General features: G+C 44.3%; 1 protein-coding gene across 2 annotated transcripts in view; it reads left to right on the top strand.

The window, feature by feature from the left end:
* LOC117511217 (ral guanine nucleotide dissociation stimulator-like) overlaps positions 1–21,475 on the top strand; it is a 146,456-nt gene that overhangs the window by 38,418 nt on the left and 86,563 nt on the right. The window contains exon 1 of one of the 2 annotated variants that reach the window (XM_034171217.1): positions 15,568–15,709. The exons of the other annotated variant lie outside the window; for it this stretch is intronic. Within the exon in view, the coding sequence (XP_034027108.1) occupies positions 15,614–15,709 (96 nt within the window). The 5' untranslated portion in view covers positions 15,568–15,613. Of the gene's footprint in view, positions 1–15,567; positions 15,710–21,475 lie in introns of those variants that run through there. 2 annotated transcript variants of the gene reach the window in all.

Genomic DNA, 21,475 nt, shown 5'->3' on the forward strand with positions numbered 1-21,475 from the left:
GGATAAATAAATTTAGTCTCATGGACATGATTGACACATAAAGTTTGTAATCCATCCATCCATTTTCTTCCGCTTTATCCGGAGTCGGGTCGCGGGGGCAACAGCTCAAGCAAAGCTGCCCAGATCTCCCGATCCACACACACCTCCCCCAGCTCCTCTGGGGGAACCCAGAGGCGTTCTCAAGCCAAGCGAGAGACGTAGTCCCTCCAGCGTGACCTGGGTTTTCCCCGGGGCCTCCTCCCAATGGGACATGCCCGGAACACCTCTCCACCGAGGCGTCCAGGGGGCATCCGGAAAAGATGCCCGAGCCACTTCAGCTGGCTCCTTTCGATGTGGAGGAGCAGCGGCTCGACTCCGAGCTCCTCCCAAGTGACCGAGCTCCTCACCCTATCTCCAAGGGAGCGGCCAGCCACTCTGCGGAGGAAACTCATCTCGGTCGCTTGTACTCGCGATCTCGTTCTTTCGGTCATGAGCCAAATCTCATGACCATAGGTGAGGGTTGGAACGCAGATCGATCGGTAAATCGAGAGCTTTACCCCCCTGCTCAGCTCTCTCTTCACCTCAACGGTCCGATACAGTGGCCGCATCACTGCAGACGCTGCACTGATCCGTCTGTCGATTTCACGCTCCATTCGTCCCTCGCTTGTGAACAAGACCCCAAGATACTTAAACTCCACTTGAGGCAAGGACACTCCACCGACCTGAAGAGGGCAAAGCACCTTTTTCCGGTCGAGAACCATGGCCTCGGATTTGGAGGTGCTGATTTTCATCCTGGACACTTCACACTCAGCTGCAAACCGCCCCAGTGCACTCTGAAGGTCCTGATTTGATAAAGCCAACAGAACCACATCGTCCGCAAACAGCAGAGATGAGATTCTGTGGTTCCCAAACCGGACCCCCTCTACACCCTGGCTGCGCCTAGAAATTCTGTCCATAAAGGTAATGAACAGAACCGGTGACAAAGGGCAGCCCTGGCAGAGGCCAACGTGCACTGGAAACAGGTTTGACTTACTATCTGCATTGCGAACCAAGCTCCTGCTGCGGTTGTACAGGGATCGGATAGCCCTTAGAAAAGGACCCCGGACCCCGTACTCCCAGAGCACCCCCCACAGGGTTCCCCGAGGGACATGGTCGAACGCCTTCTCCAGATCCACAAAGCACATGTGGACTGGTTGGGCGAGCCCTCGAGCACCCGATGGAGGGTGTAGAGCTGGTCCAGTGCGCCGCGACCAGGACGAAAACCACACTGCTCCTCCTGAATCCGAGGTTCGACTATCGGTCAAATTCTCCTCTCCAGTACTCTGGAATAGACCTTACCGGGGAGGCTGAGGAGTGTGATCCCCCTATAGTTGGAACACACCCTCCGGTTCCCCTTCTTAAAGGGACCACTACCCCGGTCTGCCAATCCAGAGGTACTGTCCCTGACCGCCATGCGATGTTGCAGAGGCGTGTCAACCAAGAGAGTCCCACAACATCCAGAGACTTAAGGCACTCAGGATGGACCCCATCCACCCCACGAGCCCCGCCCCCGAGGAGCTTTCCGACCACCTCGGTGACCTTGCCTGGGCATTGGATGAGTCTGCCTCTTAGTCCCCAGTCTCCACCTCCCCTTCGGAAGACTTGACGATAGGATGAGGAGATCCTTGAAGTATTCCTTCCACCGCCCGACAACATCCCCAGTCAGGGTCAACAGCTCCCCACCCGCACCGTAGACAGTGCCGGTGGAGAGCTGCTTCGCCAGAATTTCTTCGAGACCAACCGATTATCCTCCTCCATGGCCTTCCCGAACTCTTCCCAGACCCGAGTTTTTGCCTCTGCGACTACACGGGCTGCAGCACGCTTGGCCTGCCGGTACCCGTCAGCTGCCTCAATTGGCTTTGCTCAAAATGTAAATGGGTCCACCCACCACTTTAATCATATCTTAGATCTTGTTCTGACTTATGGTATGGAAATTGAAGACTTAACAGTATTCCCTGAAAACTCCCTTCTGTCTGATCATTTCTTAATAACATTTACATTTACTCTGATGGACTACCCAGCAGTGGGGAATAAGTTTCATTACACTAGAAGTGCTTCATAAAGCGCTGTAACTAGGTTTAAGGATATGATTCCTTCTTTATGTTCTCTAATGCCATATACCAACACAGTGCAGAGTAGCTACCTAAACTCTGTAAGTGAGATAGAGTATCTCGTCAATAGTTTTACATCCTCATTGAAGACAACTTTGGATGCTGTAGCTCCTCTGAAAAAGAGAGCTTTAAATCAGAAGTGCCTGACTCCGTGGTATAACTCACAAACTCGCAGCTTAAAGCAGATAACCCGTAAGTTGGAGAGGAAATGGCGTCTCACTAATTTAGAAGATCTTCACTTAGCCTGGAAAAAGAGTCTGTTGCTCTATAAAAAAGCCCTCCGTAAAGCTAGGACATCTTACTACTCATCACTAATTGAAGAAAATAAGAACAACCCCAGGTTTCTTTTCAGCACTGTAGCCAGGCTGACAAAGAGTCAGAGCTCTATTGAGCCGAGTATTCCTTTAACTTTAACTAGTAATGACTTCATGACTTTCTTTGCTAATAAAATTTTAACTATTAGAGAAAAAGTTACTCATAACCATCCCAAAGACGTATCGTTATCTTTGGCTGCTTTCAGTGATGCCGGTATTTGGTTAGACTCTTTCTCTCAGATTGTTCTGTCTGAGTTATTTTCATTAGTTACTTCATCTAAACCATCAACATGTCTATTAGACCCCATTCCTACCAGGCTGCTCAAGGAAGCCCTACCATTATTTAATGCTTCGATCTTAAATATGATCAATCTATCTTTATTAGTTGGCTATGTACCACAGGCTTTTAAGGTGGCAGTAATTAAACCATTACTTAAAAAGCCATCACTTGACCCAGCTATCTTAGCTAATTATAGGCCAATCTCCAACCTTCCTTTTCTCTCAAAAATTCTTGAAAGGGTAGTTGTAAAACAGCTAACTGATCATCTGCAGAGGAATGGTCTATTTGAAGAGTTTCAGTCAGGGTTTAGAATTCATCATAGTACAGAAACAGCATTAGTGAAGGTTACAAATGATCTTCTTATGGCCTCAGACAGTGGACTCATCTCTGTGCTTGTTCTGTTAGACTTCAGTGCTGCTTTTGATACTGTTGACCATAAAATTTTATTACAGAGATTAGAGCATGCCATAGGTATTAAAGGCACTGCGCTGCAGTGGTTTGAATCATATTTATCTAATAGATTACAATTTGTTCATGTAAATGGGGAATCTTCTTCACAGACTAAGGTTAATTATGGAGTTCCACAAGGTTCTGTGCTAGGACCAATTTTATTCACTTTGTACATGCTTCCCTTAGGCAGTATTATTAGACGGCATTGCTTAAATTTTCATTGTTACGCAGATGATACCCAGCTTTATCTATCCATGAAGCCAGAGGACACACACCAATTAGCTAAACTGCAGGATTGTCTTACAGACAAAGACATGGATGACCTCTAATTTCCTGCTTTTAAACTCAGATAAAACTGAAGTTATTGTACTTGGCCCCACAAATCTTAGAAACATGGTGTCTAACCAGATCCTTACTCTGGATGGCATTACCCTGACCTCTAGAAATACTGTGAGAAATCTTGGAGTCATTTTTGATCAGGATATGTCATTCAAAGCGCATATTAAACAAATATGTAGGACTGCTTTTTTTGCATTTACGCAATATCTCTAAAATTAGAAAGGTCTAATAAAATAAATTCATGCATTTATTTCCTCTAGGCTGGACTATTGTAATTCATTATTATCAGGTTGTCCTAAAAGTTCCCTGAAAAGCCTTCAGTTAATTCAAAATGCTGCAGCTAGAGTACTAACGGGGACTAGAAGGAGAGAGCATATCTCACCCATATTGGCCTCTCTTCATTGGCTTCCTGTTAATTCTAGAATAGAATTTAAAATTCTTCTTCTTACTTATAAGGTTTTGAATAATCAGGTCCCATCTTATCTTAGGGACCTCATAGTACCATATCACCCCAATAGAGCGCTTCGCTCTCAGACTGCAGGCTTACTTGTAGTTCCTAGGGTTTGTAAGAGTAGAATGGGAGGCAGAGCCTTCAGCTTTCAGGCTCCTCTCCTGTGGAACCAGCTCCCAATTTGGATCAGGGAGACAGACACCTTCTCTACTTTTAAGATTAGGCTTAAAACTTTCCTTTTTGCTAAAGCTTATAGTTAGGGCTGGATCAGGTGACCCTGAACCATCCCTTAGTTATGCTGCTATAGACTTAGACTGCTGGGGGGTTCCCATGATGCAATGAATGTTTCTTTCTTTCTTTCTGTTTTTGCTCTGTATGCACCACTCTGCATTTAATCATTAATGATTGATCTCTGCTCCCCTCCACAGCATGTCTTTTTCCTGGTTCTCTCACTCAGCCCCAACCAGTCCCAGCAGAAGACTGCCCCTCCCTGAGCCTGGTTCTGCTGGAGGTTTCTTCCTGTTAAAAGGGAGTTTTTCCTTCCCACTGTCGCCAAGTGCTTGCTCACAGGGGGTCGTTTTGACCGCTGGGGTTTTTACGTAATTATTGTATGGCCTTGCCTTACAATATAAAGCGCCTTGGGGCAACTGTTTGTTGTGATTTGGCGCTATATAAATAAAATTGATTGATTGATTGACTGCCTCCAGGGTCCCACTTACCAACAAAGACAAGTAAGACTCCTTCTTCAGCTTCATAGCTGTGGTCGCAAGGTCTCTGGTCTCTGAAGAAGTTTAATCCTGATTTAAAATTGAAATGGGTCTATATGAGCTACAGAACAGTTTATTCTTGCCTTCTTTTAGAATGATAGTGATAACAGCTTTGCTCCACGATGGTGGGGTTGATGTTTTCTCATGTGTCCAGTTGAAGGAATTTAAGAGGATTGGAGTCAAATCTTCCCTAAATATCCTATACCATTCAGCTGGAAGACCATCAATTCCCGGTGTTTTGTTATTTTTTAATTTATTCAATGCTGCCTCCAGTTCTTTTTTTTGTAATCTGTTGTTCGGCAGTCATTTTGGTAAACTCCAATTGAAGGTAGATCTAAGGAATTTAAAAAGGTTTTTATCTTTTCATTGTTGTTTTCTTGTTTTTGGTTGTGAATAAAGTGTCTTGTAATATGTTTTGAAGGCAGCATCAGTATCATCTAGGTTGTTAAGTATCTGTACTGTTTTAGAATCTACTATTTTATATATTGATTGTGAGGTCTGTTTCATCCAATTTTTTTTTTTTTTGCTAGTAAGTTTGAAGATTTAGGGCCCACCTTGTAATATGATTGTTTTAGGAATTTATATTTTTTCTCCAATTCTTCTTTATACATATCCAAGATCTGATTTTTGATTTCCTTGATTTTAGTCATCATTTGAGAGTCTTGATTTCCACTATGTTGCTTTTCCATCTCCCTCAGATCATTTTCTAGTTATCTAAGTTTGCTTTCCTTTGCTTTCTTAATTGCTACATTGATGGAAATTAATTTACCCCAAATAACTGCTTTTAAGGTATCCCATAGTATATTTGGATTTACTTCTCCATTGTCATTTAAGTCTAGGAAGGTCCTGATTTCAGATTTCACTTGTTGAATGAGTGTTTTGTTGTTAAGTAAACTTGTGTTAAGTCTCCAAATTGTTTTCTTGGGTTTACTACCCAAATGTAGTGTTAAGTAAATTGGTGAGTTGTCTGAAATATCTCTAGTCCCCATGTCACATTTCAGAATCCTGTGTCTGTCATTTTGAAACATGAGAAAGAAGTCAATTCTTGAATATACCCCATGTGGGGCAGAGTAAAAAGTGTAACACTTATCCTGTGGATGAAAATCTCTCCACACGTCCAGCAAGCCCATCTCATCCAAACCCCTTCTCAATAATTTAGTAAGGTGAGACATAATTCTCTTATTATTAGATGTTTCCCATTTGTTATTTACCACCGTGTTGAAGTCTCCACTGCAGATGAATGTGCCTTGTGATTCTGAGGTAATCAGATCAAGAATCTTTTTCTTAACACTTTCCTTACTTTGTGGAGGTAGATACACATTAAAAAGAATGGTCAACTTATTTTCTATTTTACCTTGCTCTAGGATATATCTGCCCTCATTATCCCTGACCTCCTTGACTAATTCAAAATTAACCGAATTGTGTAATAATATTGCACCTCCTCTTTTGTGACCCGATTTAAATGTACTATAAAAAATATTCATATATCCAAATCTTTTTAATTTTTTTTTTTTTTTGAGATAGGTGAGTTTTCTGTAAAAAAAAAAAAAAACAAAGATTATTTTCTCTTCTCATCTTTGCCATCACTCTACTCCTTTTAACAGGGTTATTCAAGCCATTCACGTTCCAAGAGGTTACTTGAAAATTATTGTATCCCATAAGAATAGTTCATTAATCCAGGTTTTGAGTATATTTCTTATTGTTACATGGGAAACAAGGTACCAGTAGATTCAGTAGATTCTCACAAATCCAACAAGACCAAGCATTCATGAGTATATTTCTTATTGTTACATAGGAAACAAGGTACCAGTAGATTCAGTAGATTCTCACAAATCCAACAAGACCAAGTATTCATGATATGGCTATGAAATTGGCCTGTTAGTAAAAAAAGTAGAAAAGGGGGTGTTCACAATAATAGTAGCATCTGCTGTTGACGCTACAAACTCAAAACTGTTATGTTCAAACTGCTTTTTTAGCAATACTGTGAATCAGTAAACTAGTATTTAGTTGTATAAACACAGCTTTTCATGATTTCTTCACATCTGTGAGGCATTAATTTTGTTGGTGTGGAACCAAGATTTTGCTTGATTACTAGTGTGCTTGGGGTCATTTTCAAGTATTTTGACATATCCAAACTGATCCATGATACCTGGTATGCAATATATAGGCCTAACACCATAGTAGGAGAAACATACCCATATCATGATGCTTGCACCACCATGCTTCACTGTCTTCACTGTGAACTGTGGCTTGAATTCAGAGTTTGGGGGTCGTCTCACAAACTGTCTGCGGCCCTTGGACCCAAAAAGAACAATTTTACTCTCATCAGTCCACAAAATATTCCTCCATTTCTCTTTAGGCCAGTTGATGTGTTCTTTGGCAAATTGTAACCTCTTCTGCACGTCTTTTATTTAACAGAGGGACTTTGCGGGGGATTCTTGCAAATAAATTAGCTTCACACAGGCATCTTCTAACTGTCACAGCACTTACAGGTAACTCCAGACTGTCTTTGATCATCCTGGAGCTGATCAATGGGTGAGCCTTTGCCAATCTGGTTATTCTTCTATCCATTTTGATGGTTGTTTTCCGTTTTCTTCCACGCATCTGTTTTTTTTTTTTTTTTGTCCATTTTAAAGCATTGGAGATCATAGATGAACAGCCTATAATTTTTTGCACCTGCGTATAAGTTTTCCCCTCTCCAATCAACTTTTTAATCAAACTGTTATGTTTCGGACGCAGCCCGGAGAACCGACCAGCGTTTGAAGGACCCAGTATGAAATAAGCAGAGCACGGTACAAAGGATAACAGAGTTTAATAAACATAACAGTGAAGTGATACGAAAACAACAAAAGAGTGCGCGGTCTGGCATGGTGGATTGCGGTGCGCTCCCAGCAGCGCTAACGGTCCGGAGCCAGAAAACTGTTCGGACCCAAGGACCCCGCCGACACCCCCCAGGTGGCCGCGACAAACCGAGTCTGTGAAAGAAGAAATCATTATGTGAGTCCACACTCAACACACAGAGAGACCACTCAAAGGTGTACAAACAGCAAACACTTCCTGGCTTAATTGCAAATCAGCTTCCCACCCTGCAGGCATAGAACACCCTGTTCACAAAACTCCACTGCAGTGGAAGCTGATTTAAATGACTAACATACAGCTCAATATAATAAGGTGTGAGTGACACCACATTTACTGACTGTATAAATGTTAGTCACAAAACCAAACGTACCTCAGGAAGTGTGCTGACGAGCGTGAGACCTCACCCCCTCCTCTTTCACAGACCATGCATCAAACCTGGACGTTCTCTGCATCCACTGATGGGAGATGGCTCTAGAGACGACGATCTCACCCGTCTGGTCACAAGGTCGAGTCTCTGGCAAACACACACTGTGCACTCCAGACTTAAATGCCACCATGTTCCAATCCGTGTAGATGCACCACAGCTGTGAGTCCTGACGAGCTGCACGTGATCAGCCTCAGGTGATCAGGGTGAGGTCCTGATAAACTCAGCTACACAGCCACTCAGTCCCAAATGCGCACCACCTGGGAGGAAAACCAAAAGACAGAAACAGAAGACACACAAAAGCCAGCCAGGCACGCCAGCCACAACAGCACCCCACCCTCACGGGAAGCCTCCCGGTGACCACACAAACCTGGCCCAGGAGAAACACCCCCCTCCAGGGACCATGGCTGGAAACCGTATCTGCATTCGTCTTCCAACAGAATCTTCATTTAACAGAACGGTTGATGTCTTCTCCTCTGGCTGCATCTTTGCCTTTGTTTCTGTCAGTCACTTAGCACAGGTGTGGCCAGGAGTTCTTAAACCTGTGCGGTCAGCCTTTGTCCAACCATGGTCACAGTCTGATTAGTCATAAAACAAAAAAGACAAACACAAACAACCAAACCACCCCCCCCTCCCCAGAGGACCGTCCCATCAAACCCCGGGAAGGGGAGAAAAGAAAAACAACCCAAACTTAAGCTTGCAAATAACAATGCTAACACCCCCCTCCCCTCCCCAGAGGACCGTTCCATCAAACCCCGGGGAAGGGGAGAAAAGAAAAACAACCCAAACTTAAGCTTGCAAATAAAAATGCTAACACCCCCCCCCCCCCAACGACATGTAGGGACCAACACCCCCCAGAGGACATCCCACCAGCTCCAGGAGTAATAACCACAGCCGAGGTCCCTCTGGGCTCCAAAGTCACCCACGGGGGCTCCCAGCGCCTCCCAGAGGACCGTTCCATCAACCCCAGGAGACGCCCCCCCTCACGACCAACGGACCCAGCCCCGGCCGTCTATGGCTAGATGGACCCACAGCCCTTTCCCCCCCAGAGGACACCACAGTCAAACCCTGAGGGCGGAAACTGGGGGAAAAACAAAAGTAAAGAAAAAAAAACATACAAACAAAACAACCCCAACCCCACCCCCTTGGCGCAGTGGGAACTGGAAGCACGTCCAGCATCACCAACCGTGACTATACCCCAGAAGTCAACCGGGAGGAGTGGAACAGCGATTATGGCAGACGGCACAAAACGGCGCCACTCCTCCGACTTCCAAACCAGCCACCAGCTGCGGGTATATCCCACTGCCCCAAACCTCAGCCACGCCGATGGCAGACAGCTCAAAGGCGCGCTGAAGCCGGAGGTGGAAAAGGGAATCAACAAACAAAAAAAAAACAACAACACCCCGAACCCCCCCCCCCCCCCCCCAGGTGCAGAGGTTACCTGGGAAACGCCCAGCATAACCAAACTGCACCACTCCAGCAACGCCGACACTACGGCTCACACGGCTGGAGCCAGAGGAGAAGAGAGGGAACAAAAAGAAAATACCCCAAACCCCCCCCCTCCCAGGTGCAGAGGTTACCTGGGAAACGCCCAGCATAACCAAACTGCACCACTCCAGCAACGCCGACACATACGGCTCACACGGCTGGAGTCAGAGGAGAAGAGAGGGCATAACAAAAAACAAAACAAGAAAAAAGAAAAAACAACCCACTTACCCCCCCATCACCCCCCAGGGGACCGTCCCATCAAACCCTGGGAGGTGAAACTAAAAGAAATAAAAAGAAAGACTAACAGACTAACATAAAGTTGCTTGGGTCCTTTTCATGCTCCAAACAGAACTGCTAAATAGTGTAAAAAATAATCCCACACAAAAACCAACTCAAACACCCACAAAAAATGAACTAACACAAAACTAATAAGTGACGTATACCGTTAAGCTCAAACAAATGGAATACACCTGTTCCCACTTAAGAGCTTAACGGTAATGTGACTCAGTTACCAACAGAGGGAGCCAAAGTGCTAAAAATGAAAAACCCCCTTTGGTAACAGAGAACCCAACTCATGCTGCTTTTCTGTGCGCAGCAACGTGTAAACACACAACCAAAATGTGTTTCAACTAAATAACGGCGGAGCTGTCACAACAGACGCAGTAATTATCTTCATCCGGGGAAACGGGGCTACAACTGTAACACGGGAAGCTCAGCGACCCGTGCCACAGAGCTCCGCCGTGCGTGTTCACCCATTACAGACACACTCTTGCAGCTCCCGTTCAAACCTCTTATCCGGTCGGAGCGCGACGCAAAGCCGTCGCCAGTCACACTCCACCACTGACCCACGGATAAGGCACAAACACAGGAAACACGGCTGCAAGAGAGCACGAATCAGTATTCAGTAATGGGTTCTCCAACGCGCACCATCCGGGCGGAGAGCACCCGCAACTGATCCGGATAACTTCTGAACGTCTGCTGCCGCCTTCCCGGCGCGTTACCGTCTCTGCTACCGCTGGGTCCGTGATGTTTGGCCAGAGACTACTGTTATGTTTCGGACGCAGCCCGGAGAACCGACCAGCGTTTGAAGGACCCAGTATGAAATAAGCAGAGCACGGTACAAAGGATAACAGAGTTTAATAAACATAACAGTGAAGTGATACGAAAACAACAAAAGAGTGCGCGGTCTGGCGTGGTGGATTGCGGTGCGCTCCCAGCAGCGCTAACGGTCCGGAGCCAGAAAACTGTTCGGACCCAAGGACCCCGCCGACACCCCCCAGGTGGCCGCGACAAACCGAGTCTGTGAAAGAAGAAATCTGTTGTGAAAGTGTAGGTACACGGACCCACAACAGGGGGCGCAATGAACGGACAATGGAGAAAAGTAAGAACAAGTTTTACTGTTGTGAAAATAGCACAACTGATACAACAATTAGCAATTTGTAAGCCGAAATCTGCTGGTGTCTTGTGGGCAGGCCCGAAGGTAGGAGACGTCCGTCCTAGTTGAACCGGAACCACCCAGATCTCCTCTGCCACCGAAACCCAGAAGTACTGGAACCGCCAAGTCCCGAATTCCCAGGTGGCCACTGCCTCCGCTCGTCGGATCCGGTACTGCTGGCGGGAAAGAACACAAACACACAGGTTGGGATGCGACCGCACCCAGTAGATGAGAGGGGCAAAGCCGCCTCCACCTCTTGTCACACTGAAGCAGGAAAGGTGAGTACTTATCCGAACACTTGGCCTTCCGCTGTCCTGAAAAGTTTATAATGTATCGTCACAAAGATACAGTATCTGTTGCAGAGGTGATTACCTTAAACTCAAGGTGATATCTCGGCACTGAGGTGGAGACGCTGTCCTGCTGATATACCTCCGTACTGAGTGAAGTCAGCTGTGTCCAGTAATGGTGACAGCTGTCATCCTGGCTGCTCTCATCAGGCGGCGGCGCCCTCTGGTGCCTGGAGCCCGCACTCCAGGCAGGGCGCCCTCTGGTGGTGATGGGCCAGCAGTACCTCCTCTTCAGCGGCCCACACACAACAAAATCATTATGTGAGTCCACACTCAACACACAGAGAGACCACTCAAAGGTGTACAAACAGCAAACACTTCCTGGCTTAATTGCAAATCAGCTTCCCACCCTGCAGGCATAGAACACCCTGTTCACAAAACTCCACTGCAGTGGAAGCTGATTTAAACGACTAACATACAGCTCAATATAATAAGGTGTGAGGGACACCACATTTACTGACTGTATAAATGTTAGTCACAAAACCAAACGTACCTCAGGAAGTGTGCTGACGAGCGTGAGACCTCACCCCCTCCTCTTTCACAGACCATGCATCAAACCTGGACGTTCTCTGCATCCACTGATGGGAGATGGCTCTAGAGACGACGATCTCACTCGTCTGGTCACAAGGTCGAGTCTCTGGCAAACACACACTGTGCACTCCAGACTTAAATGCCACCATGTTCCAATCCGTGTAGATGCACCACAGCTGTGAGTCCTGACGAGCTGCACGTGATCAGCCTCAGGTGATCAGGGTGAGGTCCTGATAAACTCAGCTACACAGCCACTCAGTCCCAAATGCGCACCACCTGGGAGGAAAACCAAAAGACAGAAACAGAAGACACACAAAAGCCAGCCAGGCACGCCAGCCACAACACAAACTACGCTGTTCTTTTGAACAATGTCTTGAACATCCCATTTTCCTCAGGCTTTCAAAGAGAAAAGCATGTTCAACAGGTGGTGGATTCATCCTTAAATAGGGGACACCTGATTCATACCTGTTTGTTCCACAAAATTGACAAACTCACTGACTGAATGCCACACTACTATTATTGTGAACACCCCCTTTTCTACTTTTTTTTTTACTAATAGCCAAATTTCATAGCCTTAAGAGTGTGTATATCATGAATGCTTGGTCTTGTTGGATTTGTGAGAATCTACTGAATCTACTGGTACCTTGTTTCCCATGTAACAATAAGAAATATACTCAAAACCTGGATTAATCTTTTTTAGTCACATAGCACTACTATTATTCTGAACACTACTGTATATGTAAGAGCAGCTCTAACTAATGGACTGTGATAAGAATAAAAACCATTAACAAGAACATTAAGAACAAAATTAACAAAGACTTCCACACTCAGGGTTTTCCACTGCCCCATCATTTTCACTAAACTCTCCCTCTGCTGATGGAGAGTCATGCCTACGTAATGTGGGCGCTCCCTGTTTGCACAATGCAAAGTCTTTGTCTCTTCTTGAACCATTCAGACCTTTGTCCTCTTCCCACTCATGTTTTACGTTTATCCATTGGGAGATTCAGAGGCGAACAGGACCAGGCAGGAGATAATATGTGGGGAGACTGTAATATCAGTCTGCCAATATTTCAATACTCTTCAGGGTGATTTAAAGCGTGGAGAGGGTGAGGGTGGGGTGTGGGGGGGAGGTAAAGTGTATGTTTACCTACTTGTTAGAAATAGCAGCTTGAAGCTTTAAGTCCATTACTATTATGGGGGTTGGATTTGCTACCACTTACATTAATCTCGGGAATTCTTCTAATATAATGTTCATACTTCTTGTCTATGGAAATTCCTGAGCCTCTTTCGGACACGTTCAGTGTGTTCTCCCTCTTTTCTGGTCCAGTGTTTGTTTTGAGTGAGGCTCCATTCCCAGTTGATGTCGGTGGTTTGTGGCAGGTCCATGCAGAAGCCCTTCCTTTCATGTCCTCGTACACCTCTCCTGTGCTGTTATAAAGGTGAGGACCGTTTTCCCACTGAATCCTCATCTTAGCAGGGTAGGGTGTCTGGAAGCATATCTGTTTCTCCTTGAGAATTTTCTTAATGTCTTTATATTCTCTGAGTTTATTATTCACTTCGGTAGGGAGATGGTGTGAAAACATGACCACTTTCCCCTCGTAGCTGATCTTCACCCAGGCTGCTTTCAGTATTTTGTCTTTAATACCAAATCTCTGAAGGTTGATCAGAATGGATCTTGAGACTGTTTCATTGTACAGTTTTGGACCAGTTGATTGGTGAGCTCGCTGGATTTGCAGGTGAGCGCTGCTGTCGAGTGATAGCTCAGTCTTCAAAAAGTTGTCAATAAAAGTTAGCATTGAGCTTCCCTCTGAGCCCTCTTTAATGCCATATACGCAGACATTATTACGACGTAAACTTCCCTCTAGGTCAGTTATTTTGGCTTACAGGGCTCTCTGTTATTTGAGAGATTAAAGCGGAGCATCTCTCAGCTCGAAACAGGAGGCACCTGAGCTCAGTTTTGAGCTTCATGGCAAAGACTGTGAATACTTATGTATGTGATTTTTTTCTTTTTTTTTCTTTTTTTTTTTTGTAAATTTGCAGAAAAAAAAACTTTTTTAACATTGTTATTATTGGGATATTGTGTGTAGAATTTTGAGGAAGAAAATGAATTTCATCCATTTTGGAATAAACCTGTGGCATAAAAAAATGTAAAAGTGAAGCGCTGTGAATACTTTCCAGATGCAGTTCTTTTGGTTATCACCCAAAGGTCATGACCATAGATGAGGATGGTGTAAATCAACTGGTAAATCGGGAGTCCTGCCTTCCGGCTCAGCTCTTTCTTCATCACGATGGTCGTGATGAAGACGCTTTAGTGCTAATTCAGGTATCAAAATTCATTCAATTTGAACTCCAGGAAAAGTGTTGACGTGGAATGCTGTAGTGAGTAGGTCACCTACTGGAGCACATCCCTGCAAGTTCAGAGAAGTAAACTGCTGCAAATTCTCCGAGATGAGCTCGGAATGCAAAGGATTAGTGGAGTCAGTCAGTGAGTAAATGAGTGAGTGGATCTGCAAAATATCAGACAGTAACTGCGTTAAAAACTAAAAACTGCATATTCAGCTCGATACACGAGGAGCGCTGAGCCGCCTGTTGTGGGCAATATTTGCAATTTTTGGCATGCAAAATAAAAATACTGCCATCTAGTGGTGAACATGTAGCACTAACTGCAGCGCGTTGGTGACCACTGGAGGTCAATGTTGCTTGTTACAATGACTTAAATACAGTCTGCTCCCTGTATTTGCTCCCGGAATCTTAGTGTTGTGTCAATTTAAAAAAAATGCTCCAGATTTTGGGTTCAGGTAAAGCACAGGTGGATCGGGAAACAGAATTCAACACGTACCGCCTCATAGTCTCACCGTAAAAGATCCAAGTACCCATCACAGTACCGCCCACACTGTTTGATTGACAAGTGGTTTCTAAGAAGAGCACAACAACAGTGAGCACTGAATTAATAAAGAAAAATTTTTTTTTTCCTTTTGGCTGCTCCCGTTCACTCGGGGTTGCCTGAATTAATAAATATGAGATCAAATATTTAATAACCAGGCTGAGTATGTGCAGTGCAGCAGACTTCACTGGACGCTTTCATCACGTCCCCACATACTCACTCAGGAAAAAGCAATTTTACAGATGAAGGCTGGTAGTCTGCATAAATTAGATGGTTAGTCTGGGGGTGGGGTGGGTGGTTGGTGGGGGGGCTTGATTGATGGCCGTGGTTCTGCTTCATCTTCAGCAGGCAGACTGAAGACAGCAGACAGCACTGGAGCAGCAAAGCAGACCCTCTCTCTCCCTCTCTTCATTAAATTACTGCAGAATAATGAAGAAAAAGGAGATTCAGACCTCTCTCCTCTCTATGTACCTGCTGCCTTTCAGTTTGCAGCATTTTTTCCCCTTCTGTAGGTGCAGTCTGTCTGAGGCAGTTGTGTGTGTTGCTGCGACGAGGCGGAGCGACAAGAAAGCAAAGCGGAGTGCTGCTGAGTGTTTGGGCAATACCTCCAGGAGACAGAAAGACAAGAGAGCAGCTGCTGATAGTTGAGACACTCTCTTGTGAGGGAGGGAGAAAGACGAGAAGAGGAAGACAGAGGGGGCGTGTGGAGTTGCTGGTGGTTTGGAGGAAGAGGAAGGAGGTGGGTGGGGGGGGGGGGGGGGGGTTCCTCTTTTTCTCTCAGACAGATACCTCTCGGTATTCTGTGAGGGGCAGCACGAGCAGGCAGCTCACAGGGTTCCATCTTCATGGTTATTCTTTTTCATTTTGCTCCTTGCTGTATGTTTGTCGCATGCAGTCGCTTGGCGGCTCCGCAGCATGGAGACCAAGTCCATGTTCAGCCTGCACAGAGCTCTGACTCAGCCTGTCAAGATGTGCATGTTTGATTTCCCTGTCACCATCCTGGACGACCTGGTGAGCTTCGTATGTGTGCGTGAACGTGTGCATGTCGGGCTGCAGGTGCATTCAAACGGCTGTGTGTGCATACAGTGTGTATTAGTGTGGCTGGAAACACATATTGCAGGTGTGCGTGCACATCTGTATGCATGATGTGCTAACTGTGCATATGTGGGCAGTCATGAATGATTTTAGTGTGTGTGTTAGAACATATATGCATTCAAGCAGGTTTCACATGGAAATGTGAATGTTTATGGTGAGATGTGTAGCATAATAATGGCGACAAATCGGAAAACTCTAGGGAAACTGAGAGCTGATGGCTCATTCTCTTTCCTTATGGAAAAGTGTGTGCATTGTGACCCCCCGCACCATCTTGCACAGTGTAGAATGTCACAACAGAATAGGGCTGCTCCTAATGATTATTTTATTAATTGATTAATAGATTGCTTGATTACTTGTTTGGTCCATAAAATGTCAAATATGGTGAAAAGCTCAAGATGACATCTTACCAGAAAATATTCACATTTAAGAAGCTCAAATAAACAAATTTGGCTGTTTGTGTTTTAATGGACTCAAAAAATTAATTGACTATCAAAATGATTGTTGATTCATTTAATAGTCGATTAATAATTGATTAATTGTTCCAGCTCTACCTGGATGCATATACCAGGTGTGAGAATTCTCTCAAGATCTATGGGTATCTGAGTTTGTTCTAGACTGATGTCCTGCAGGAATTATGGGCGTTGATACGAGGGACCTGTGTAGGTTTGTTCAGGTGTGGATAAGATGAGGATTTTTATTTATTGACATAGTTTGAGTTTAGTCACTCAGCGTAATTGTAACAGTTGTATAACGTGATGTCATCTCAAATGACATTGTGGTTGCAATCAGTCAAAATCTTAATTATGCTGACAAAAAAAAAAAAGTGTCATATCCAGCTCCGGAATGCTGGGGGAAATCTCATGCTTGGAAAATGTTGAAGAAATTTGCAGAGTTTACTGTAATTTTTGATGTCATAAAGAAAGAATATTCTGGAAAGAGAAAAGATTTTTATTTGGCTATACAGTCAGTGGTTCCCAACTTCCCTTGTTTCTGCCTGCTTAAAAATTCTAAATTAATTAAATAAAAACAAGTTTAAAATTCAGGACTTTTGCACTGTAATCAGATACAAGGCTTTGAAAATGTAATCAACCTATAACAACACTGGGAAACAAACTCAAGTTAAATTTAATTAAAGTAGCATAAACAAGCTTATTGTAATTTCTGTAGATGTTACTGTTGAACAAATTTAAAATGCAAGGTACCAAAACAAATTATTTTAGACACACCACCAACAACAATAATAACAACAACACATTTCTATAGCGTTAGAACCTTGGGGAAGAAGCCTGAGCAAGGCAGGCTTCATAGTCTTATTTTTGACAGGGTTGCTTGTTTTGCTTGTCTTCTCTGTCAAAAATCAGGCCGACATGCAGTTGACATGTGTTTCTGTCTGTACGTTTTTCTAACCTGAGCTCTGATGATATTGCAACATCACAAGAGTCCAGAAACTGTCAATTTTATTGAACTTCACAGTTGTCCACCAGCTGGGTGCACAGCGCTCTCCTCTCTTGTAGTGGGTTTGTTTACCCCACTCTGCCACAGCCAGGTGGAGAACCTGTGTGCATGCCCGGGGGGAACCTGTGTGCATGCGTGTGGTCATGTGTATGTCTGTTACTTGAAATCTTATGAACCAGTTCTTTGAAACTTGGTCTACAATCTGGTTGTTATAAGAAGAGTAGGTACAGTGGGGTAAAAAAGTATTTAGTGAGTCCCCGATTGTGCAAGTTCTCCTACTTAGAAAGATGAGAGAGGTCTGTAATTTTCAACATAGGTACACTTCAACTGTGAGAGACAAAATGAGAAAAAAATTCCAGGAAATCACATTGTAGGATTTTTAAAGAATTTATTTGTAAATTATGGTGGAAAATAAGTATTTGGTCACCCAAAAACAAGCAAGATTTCTGGCTCTCACAGACCCATAACTTCTTCTTTAAGAAGCTCTTCTGTCCCCCACCTGTTACCTGTATTAATGGCACCTGTTTGAACTTGTTATCTGTATAAAAGATACCTGTCCACAGCCTCAAACAGTCAGACTCCAAACTCAACCATGGCCAAGACCAAAGAGCTGTCGAAGGACACCAGGAAGAAAATTGTAGATGTGCACCAGGCTGGGAAGCGTGAATCTACAATAGTCAAGCAGGTTGGTGTGAATAAATCAACTGTGGGAGCAATTGTAAGAAAATGGAAGACATACAAGACCATTGATAATCTCCCTCGATCTGGGGCTCCATGCAAGATGTCACCCCACAGGGTCAAAATGATCATGAGAATGGTGAACAAAAATCCCAGAACTACACGGAGGTGTTGGGAAAGTGTAGTGACACGGACCCACAACAGGGGGCGTAAATGAACGGACAATGGAAGGAGTCAAATTATAACACTTTACTGGTGTGAATGTCACAACCAAACACAGCAGAATCAGAATGTGCAACAGTCAGTTAATAAAAGGTGTCGCGTGGGCAGGCTCGACGATAGGAGACGCCCGTCTGGAAACGAACCGGAACCACACGATTTCCACCGCCACCTGAACCCGAGGAATACTGGAGCCGCCAAGTCCCGGAGTCCCCAGGTGGCCACCTTCCCGGCGTGTCGGATCTGGTACTGCTGGCAGAAAGCAAAAGACAGTCAAAGGGTGGGTGTGTGAACACCCAGTAACAATGGTGGGAATGCCACCTCCACCTCTCACTCAGCGCGTTGCAGCGGTCTCAGCTGAAAAGGAGCGCCGTCTTGCACAGCCTCCTCAAAAACGACCGGTTCTCCTGCAAACACTCACAATAATAGATTTATCGATCTCACAAAAGGGGCTGAGAGTATTACCTCCAGATGAAGATGATATCTCGGCAGTTTGGTGGAGGTGTCTTCCTGCTTTTATACCAGATGTGTTGATTAGTGACAGCTGTCACGGATGATGGGTGACAGCTGTCACCACGGCTTGTTCCTGAGGCGGCAGCGCCCTCTCGTGCCTGAAGCCCGCACTTCAGGCAGGGCACCTTCTGGTGGTGGGCCAGCAGTACCTCCTCTTCTGGCAGCCCACACAACAGGAGGGACCTGATGAATGACCTGCAGAGAGCTGGGACTAAAGTAACAAAGGCTACACACTACACAGAGAGGGATTCAAATCCTGCAGTGCCAGGCATGTCCCCCTGCTTAAGCCAGTACATGTCCAGGCCCATCTGAAGTTTGCCAGAGAGCATATGGATGATCCAGAAGAGGATTGAGAGAATATCATGTGGTCAGATGAAACCAAAATATAACTTTTTGGTAAAAACTCAACTCGTTGTGTTTGGAGGAAGAAGAATGCTGAGTTGCATTCCAAGAACACCATACCTACTGTGAAGCATGGGGGTGGAAACATGCTTTGGGGCTGTTTTTCTGCAAAGGGAACGGGACGACTGATCTGTGTTAAGGGAAGAATGAACGGGGCCAAAACATCCTTCCTTCAGTGAGAGCATTGAAGATGCAACGTGGCTGGGTCTTCTAGCATGACAATGATCTCAAACACACCGCTCAAGCAACAAAGGAGTGGCTCCATAAAAAGCATTTCAAGGTCCTGGAGTGGCCAAGCCAGTCTCCAGACCTCAACCCCATAGAAAATTTGTTGAGGGAGTTGAAAGTTCATGTTGCCCAGCGACAGCCCCAAAACATCACTGCTGTAGAGGAGATCTGCATGGAGGAATAGACCAAAATACCAGTTACAGTGTGTGCAAACCTGGTGAAGACTTACAGGAAATGTTTGACCTCTGTCATTGGCAACAAAGATTAAGTATTGAGTTGAATTTTTGTTATTGAACAAATACTTATTTTCCACCATAATTTACAAATAAATTCTTTAAAAATCCTACAATGTGATTTCCTGGAATTTTTTTTTTCCTCATTTTGTCTCTCACAGTTGAAGTGTACCTATGATGAAAATTATAGACCTCTCTCATCTTTCTAAGTAGGACAACTTGCACAATCAGGGACTGACTAAATACTTTTTTACCCCACTGTAGATCAGTGGGTCAAAGAATTAGGCTACCAGTATTTAGACCTTATATTATTTAGGTTTGATTCCTGGTCGCACTGTGTCTGTGTCTGTTAGATATATTTCTGTGTTTAATTATGGTTTTCTTTTTGTTTTCTGTATTTCTTTTGGTATTAAGGTAGTTATTTTATTTAGGGTTATATTTTTAGTTTCATTCTTATTCTCACTTTCCTTTGTTCTTTCTTGGTATGTGCATGTAGAACTGGATTTAACCGGTTTGTACCACTTAGGATAAAGAGAGTTAGGTTACAATTATAAATCATTTGTCTCCTGTTATTGCGCGGGCCTGGGGCAGGGGGATGGACCTCCCTTGAAAGCCCACAGGGGCCAATAAGAGAAGGATTTTGCGAAATAAGGTCCGCCTCTGTTACGCATATGTAATCCTGTATAAAAACTACTTGTATCCATTGTCTGGGGTTCTGTAAGAGCGGATCTTTTCTGTAAAAGAAGTTCTTGCAGGGCCCAGGCCTGATTATTTTTGCTGTGACTTTGATTAAATTTAAAAGTGCGGAATAGTTCGAGTTTGTGCTTTGTAAGGGGCAGTATTACCGAAAGAACTGGGGGAAGAATTAACATGTCCATGCATAAGACACTTCATCTGCATTGTCCCCATCCACCCAGCTGTAACTGGGCAGCACCCTTGTCCGGAGACGTAACTTGCAGCAAAGTGGTGGCTTGTCCAGGTTGAAAGCAATGAACTAGTTTTTAATTGAACATTTTTGAATTCTGGCTTGGACCATTAGATCTTGTGAGGATCTGCCTGCTGGGGTGCGGGCAGATCCTCCTCACAACATCGAGATTCTGGTCACATTTGCTCTGTGTTCATTAAAACTTGACTTTGACAAACCGACTGCAGAATATTAACTTCTGCTTCATCAACCTGCTTCATCAACCTGATTCACACGCTGACGCTTTTGGGAGTTGGATTCTTGGTATCTGCCAGGTTTCACTTGCATTGTTCCAACATTTTAAAATAGCTAAAATGTTTGCGGTATGCATAGCATTATTGTAGTCTTCCTTCAGCTGTCTGTGTGTTTCAAGCTTCCCTCAACCTGACACGCCAGGCAACCGTGTCCCTGCAGAGGCACCGTGCCCTGTGATATTTGGATGTTTGGTTGTGTCCATAATATTCCCACTGCATGTGATGAAAGTGTTCCTGTGTCAGCTTGTTAATGAATCCTGAGACTGCCATAGCAAATCTCCTGCTCATGGGTTGTACCTTTGTTGAGAAGCTAATTTATATTTTATTAAGCAGAAAAATGCCAGAGGTGGAGGCTTCTCTGGTTATTAGTCTTTAGAAAGAGATTTATTCAAATTAGGAATGCAATTTGTGAGCATTTTCTTTGGCAGTTAAATTAATGTTTCTTTTTCCAATTAAGTAGTTGATCATATAATTTATAAAAAATTATCAAAAATAGCAGAAAACTTGAAGATATCCAAAAGATGTCCTTTTGAGTTTTCACAAAATTGAGAAAATTTACTTTGTGTTGAAATTTAGTTCTTACAAAATATATATTTCTGTGGAATATTGCAAAATTATATTGCTGGTAAAGTTAAAGTATTTATTTTGGGTGATTCCATGGAAAGGACAGTGAGTTCACTCCAGGGGCTTTTACTGACGACAGTATGTGAAATACACCCACATAGGTGCACCTGTT

Source organism: Thalassophryne amazonica, chromosome 5 (assembly GCF_902500255.1).
Source record: "Thalassophryne amazonica chromosome 5, fThaAma1.1, whole genome shotgun sequence".
Lineage (NCBI taxonomy): Eukaryota > Metazoa > Chordata > Actinopteri > Batrachoidiformes > Batrachoididae > Thalassophryne > Thalassophryne amazonica.